The 5,125-nt window shown below is 47.3% G+C and overlaps 1 protein-coding gene and 1 pseudogene across 1 annotated transcript in view; both read left to right on the top strand.

The window, feature by feature from the left end:
• Window positions 1-529: 529 nt before the first annotated feature.
• Window positions 530-2,140, top strand: LOC105986265 (annotated as a pseudogene).
• A 2,220-nt stretch (window positions 2,141-4,360) lies between these two features.
• LOC105986264 (crooked neck-like protein 1) overlaps window positions 4,361-5,125 on the top strand; it is a 7,573-nt gene continuing 6,808 nt past the window's right edge. Inside the window, 1 exon segment of the mRNA XM_013017068.1 lies at window positions 4,361-4,427. Within this exon segment, the coding sequence (XP_012872522.1) occupies window positions 4,361-4,427 (67 nt within the window).

The following is a 5,125-nucleotide window of genomic DNA, read 5'->3' as shown; positions in this document are numbered from 1 at the left end:
AGGCTTATGCCCCTAAAAATAACACCCTGTGTCTCCACGGAGAATCAGAAACCCTTCATCACTAGAAACAGAGTAGAATGTAAGGTCTACCTGGGAGAATAGACCCCTCCCCTCATCCTCTCCTCCTCCCCTAGAAGGAAAGCACAGTAGCCTTAGCACAAATGGCCTACTGGAAACCAGCAATCAGCTCTGAGAGTTCATCCTCTGACTGCCAGTCACTGCCTAATGCTCTGAGGTCCAGGCCTCCTCCACCCAGTCACACCCTCATCCACCAGGTCACACCCAGATCCAACCTGCCAGGCCCTGTTGTGCCCAGCCAAGCCTGCTTTCCCCAGTCAGAGGCTCCCTAGGCTCTGAGGTCCTTTCTGAATCCCCTGTGGCCACACCTCCTCCCGGCCCTCCCTTATTTAATCCCTCTCCCCTGCCCTAAACTTTCACTCTCTGCACTGTGGTTTCCAGCTCAGGCTGGCTGGCAGTGTGCTCTCCTTCTTGCTCTTGCTTTTGTGTAAATCAACTCTTATCAAAGAAGATGGCGCTCACCAGCTTTTTACCCGCACCTACTCAGCTATCCCAGGACCAACTTGAAGCAGAAGAGAAGGCAAGATCTCACAGTTCTTGGCAGACCTGCCTGGCCTCCTCACCCAGAGGACCTCCCCCATATGGGTGCCGAAAAGGTTGGAATCCTCGCTCGCTAGAAGATTTTGGAGATGGAGGTGCTTTTCCAGAGATCCATGTGGCCCAGCATCCACTGGATATGGGAGGACAACAAACCAGGTCCAATGCGCTGGCCATTCAGGTCGATCCTGAAGGAAGAATTCGGTACGATGCAGTTGCTCGACAAGGTCAATCAAAAGACAAGGTCATTTACAGCAAATCTACTGACTTGGTGCCACAGGAGGGGATGAATGCCGGTGATCCAGACCCACAGAGACCAGGCGAAGAAGCTATTCAAGAGATCACAGCAAAGACAAGGGTAGCCTTAGAGAAGTGTGTGCAGCAGAAGGTTGCCTCAGCCATGCCAGTTGGGGCAGCTGATCAATCGGCTCCTGCTCAGTATCTGCGATACACACCATCTCAGCAAGGAGTGGCATTGAACTCTGGAGCTACACAGATGCTCATTTGCATGGTAGAGATGCAGACAGATCCAATGGAGCCTCCTAGGTTCCGGATCAACCAGAAGATTCCCCAGGGACCACCTTCTCCTCCTCCACCTGTCATGCACTCTCCAAGCCAAAAGATGACTGCCAAGGAGCAACAAGAGTGGAAGATTCCTCCTTGCATCTCCAACTGGAAAAATGCAAAGGGGTATACAATTCCCTTAGACAAGCGACTGGCCGCCGATGGAAGAGGACTTCAGATGGTACACATCAATGAGAACTTTGCCAAACTCACCGAAGCTCTCTACATTGCCGATCGGAAGGCTCGGGAGGCTGTGGAAACACGGGCCCAAGTGGAGAGAAAAAGGGCTCAGAAAGCAAAAGAGAAGCATGAAGAGAAACTTAGAGTGATGGCCCAAAAAGCCAGGAAGAGGAGAGCTGGCATCAAAACCCGTGTGGACAGAGAAGATGGGGAGGCACGTGGGAGGGAGGAGATCCGGCACGAGAGGCAAAAAGAGAGACAGCACAACCACAATCTTTCCAGGACAGCTGCTGAGAAGAGATGGAAACCGCAGAGGAAGGAACATCGAGATATCACTGAAGTCATTGCTCTGGGTGTCCCCAATCCTGGAATCTCCAAGGACGTTTGGTACGACCAGAGGCTCTTCAACCAGTCCAAAGGTATGGACAGCGGATTTGCAGGTGGAGAAGATGACATTTACAGCATTTATGATCTCAGCTGGAGAGGTGATAAAGACATGGCCCAGACCATCTATAGGCCCAGGACAAATCTGGACAAGGACATGTATGGTGATGACCTAAAAATCAAAATCCAGACCAACAGCTTTCTTCCAGTTAAAGAGTTTTCCGGTTCAGAACATAGGCAGACCGCACGAGAAGGGCCAGTTCAGTTTGAGGAGGATCCTTTTGGTTTGGACAAGTTTCTGCAAGAAGCTAAACAGCACAGTGGCTCCAAAAGACTTGCAGAAAGCAGCCGACCAGAGGAGCATGAGCATGAAGGCAAGAAGAGGAGGAAGCCATAGATACTTCTCTCTTCCCACTCAATGAACTTCGTCCAGAACCCTAGTGATTGCAAGTCATGGGGATATGCTTTATAAAGGGTCACAGTAAAATCCAATCTGGATCCACTCCAAATGGATCAAAGACCTTGGAGTCAAAGCAGACCCTCAGAAAATCTTACAGGATGGAAGAGGAGAAAGCCTAGGTCTGCTTGGCACAGGCCAAAATTGTCTTCATAGAGACCCAGAAACACAACAAATCAAAGAAAGCTTGGACAAATGGGGCTGCATGAAATAGCAGAGCTTCTGCATGGCACAGGACATAGCTCGCAAGATCAATAGAAAGCCACGGATTGGGAGAAGAGCTTCACTAGCCACGCAACGGACAAGGGTCTCATATCTAAAATATACTTGGAACTCAAAAAATTAAATCACCCAGCAACAAATCTTCAAAGAAACACCTGCTGGATAAATGAGTGGGCTAAAGACTTAAAGAGAAACTTCTGTGAAGAGGAAAGAAGGATGGCCAATAGACACAGGCAGAAAATCTCAACCTCTCTAGCCATAAAAGAAATGCAAATCTAAACAACCTTGAGATACCACCTCACCCCAGTTAGAATGGCTAGCTATAATCAAGAACTCTAATAACAACAGATGCTGGAGGGGATGTGGACAGAAGGGAACCTTACTGCATTATGGGTGGGAGTGTAGACTTGTACAACCACTTTGGAAAGCACTATGAAGGTTCCTCAAAAGACTCCACATAGAGCTCCCCTAGGACTCAGCAATCCCACTTTGGGGCATTTACGCAAGTGTTTCCCCAACAAGACCACACTAAAGCTCCCAGCACAACTATGTTTATTGCAGCATTATTTACCATAGCGAAGATATGGAACCAACCCAGATGCCCCTCAGTAGATGAATGGATCAAGAAAATGTGGTATATATACACAATGGAATTCTATGCCTCCATCAGAAAGAAGGACATTTCCCCATTTGTTAGGAAAAGGAAAGACTTGGAAAAAATTATATTAAGTGAAGTAAGTCAGGCCCAAAGAAACATAGGTCCCATGGTTTTCCTTATTTGCAATAACTAGTATATGTCTGAGACAAACAGAAAAGATCACATAAAGTGATGTTTTGTGAAATGTATGCCAAGATGAGTATTCAAATGTTTTTTTTCTTTTTTGCGATTGTTTCTAACAAGTTATACGATGATTTATTTGTTGCTTTGTGTGTCCCTCCCCCACTGTATAACCCCTGCTTTCACTGTATTTGATGTTGGTATAATTTGTGGAGGGGAAGGGAAGAAACACGTCATTTCAGTAGGGATACAGGTGGACCCTTCTCAACAATGAGATATACAAGTTGTTATGTCAAAAAAAACGAACTTTACAACTTTGGCTGGGGTGGGGAGGTGGCAGATGGGAAGGGATGGGAAGGGGAAACAAAGCAGGAGTCAACAATGCTTGATAAGAAATGTACTCATTACCTTGTCCACGTGATTGTAACCCCTTTGTACAGTATTTTCACAATAAAATAAATAGGAAATTTATTTTAAACGTTTCCATGATTTCCTTTTTTCTATTTTCATTTGTAAACTTGCAGAATAAAATTCCTTCCTTGTAGAAGGACAAAATAAAATACAATATAATAAACTCTTTTCTGTGTGAACCATGTGGCAGTCTCCTTTCGGGAAATCTTACACAAGGGAGCCCAACAACCTGGCCCAGAGTGTTTCGCTTCTCCCTATGCACTGGGGACATTTTAAGTGGGAGGTCAGCACAGTAATGATGATCAATTTTCCCACAGGAAATTAAGAATCCTTTGTCAGATCTCATGAGATTCTCCTCCAACCCCTCCTTAGCCGATATATTGGTCAAACGCCTATTGCCATCATGTGAACTACTAAAGAAATCAAGCTACCCATGTTAAATTTGAACAGAAGCTCTACTTCTGAACTAAACTTTCAACTTTCTTATTCAGACTCTGTCTCCTAAGTCTTCTTTCCCTAGAAGAATATCCACATTCACAATCAAGGAAGCATCTCTGCTGCCTTTTCCTGATCCGGATGCCATGTCTACATTCTATTCCTTAGAATTATACCCCTGTGTCAGCAGGAGGTAGCCTAGAGAATCTTCAAAAGGCTGGAATGTTATGGGTGCCCTGGATAATACCACTCCCCCCACAGACAGCCTTTTTGCTCCCCTCCTCTTCCTCTCCTGGTCTCCAGGAGAGGGCAGCATGGTAGCCTTTCCAGAATTCTCTTGCTGGAAAGCAGTAATCACCTCAGTCAATCTCCTGAATCAGGGTCAGCAAAGTGCTCCAAGCACTGAGGTCACCACCTCATCCTCTGAGGTCACGCCCTCACACACCCAGCCCTGTCTCCCTAAGCACAGCCACTCCCTTATCCACCCTGTCACACCCTGATTAGCCAGTCACTCCCTCATCTGCCCAGCCCTGCCTGCTTCCACCAGTGAGAGGCTCCCTAAGCTCTGAGGTCATTTCTGTATCCCCTGTGGGCATGCCTCCTCCCCGCCTGGCATAATATAAGCCCTCTGGCTGGTGCTAAGCTTTGTCTCTGGGCCAGCCTCCCTCCAGTTCAGGTCAGCACGCAGGTTGGCCTTGCTACCTCCTGTAACTCAGCTCTTCTAGCGGACTTGCTTCATTGCTGGGAAGCTTGGTAGTGTCAAGAGCTCTCTGTCAGGCAGTTCTCTGAGATCCCAGTGTGTGTGGACATCTCCCAGGATCTCCTGTAGACATGGCGGTCTCCACTGCAGTCGGGAAGCTGCAGATCCCTCAGGTGGCCAAGGTCAAAAACAAAGCTCCAGCTCTCCTGCAGATCACCACTGAACAACTGCTCAGGGAGGCCAAAGAACGAGAGCTTGAGCTTCTTCCACCTCCACCTCAACAGAGGATCGCAGATGAAGAAGAATTCAATGACTACAAGCTGAGGAAAAGGAAGGCCTTTGAAGATAACTTAAGGAAGAACCCGACTGTGATTGGGAA

The sequence above is a fragment of the Dipodomys ordii genome, unplaced genomic scaffold (genome assembly GCF_000151885.1).
Source record: "Dipodomys ordii isolate 6190 unplaced genomic scaffold, Dord_2.0 Scaffold34, whole genome shotgun sequence".
In the NCBI taxonomy this organism is placed as follows: Eukaryota; Metazoa; Chordata; class Mammalia; order Rodentia; family Heteromyidae; genus Dipodomys; species Dipodomys ordii.
This window is presented reverse-complemented; position numbering and strand designations above follow the sequence as displayed.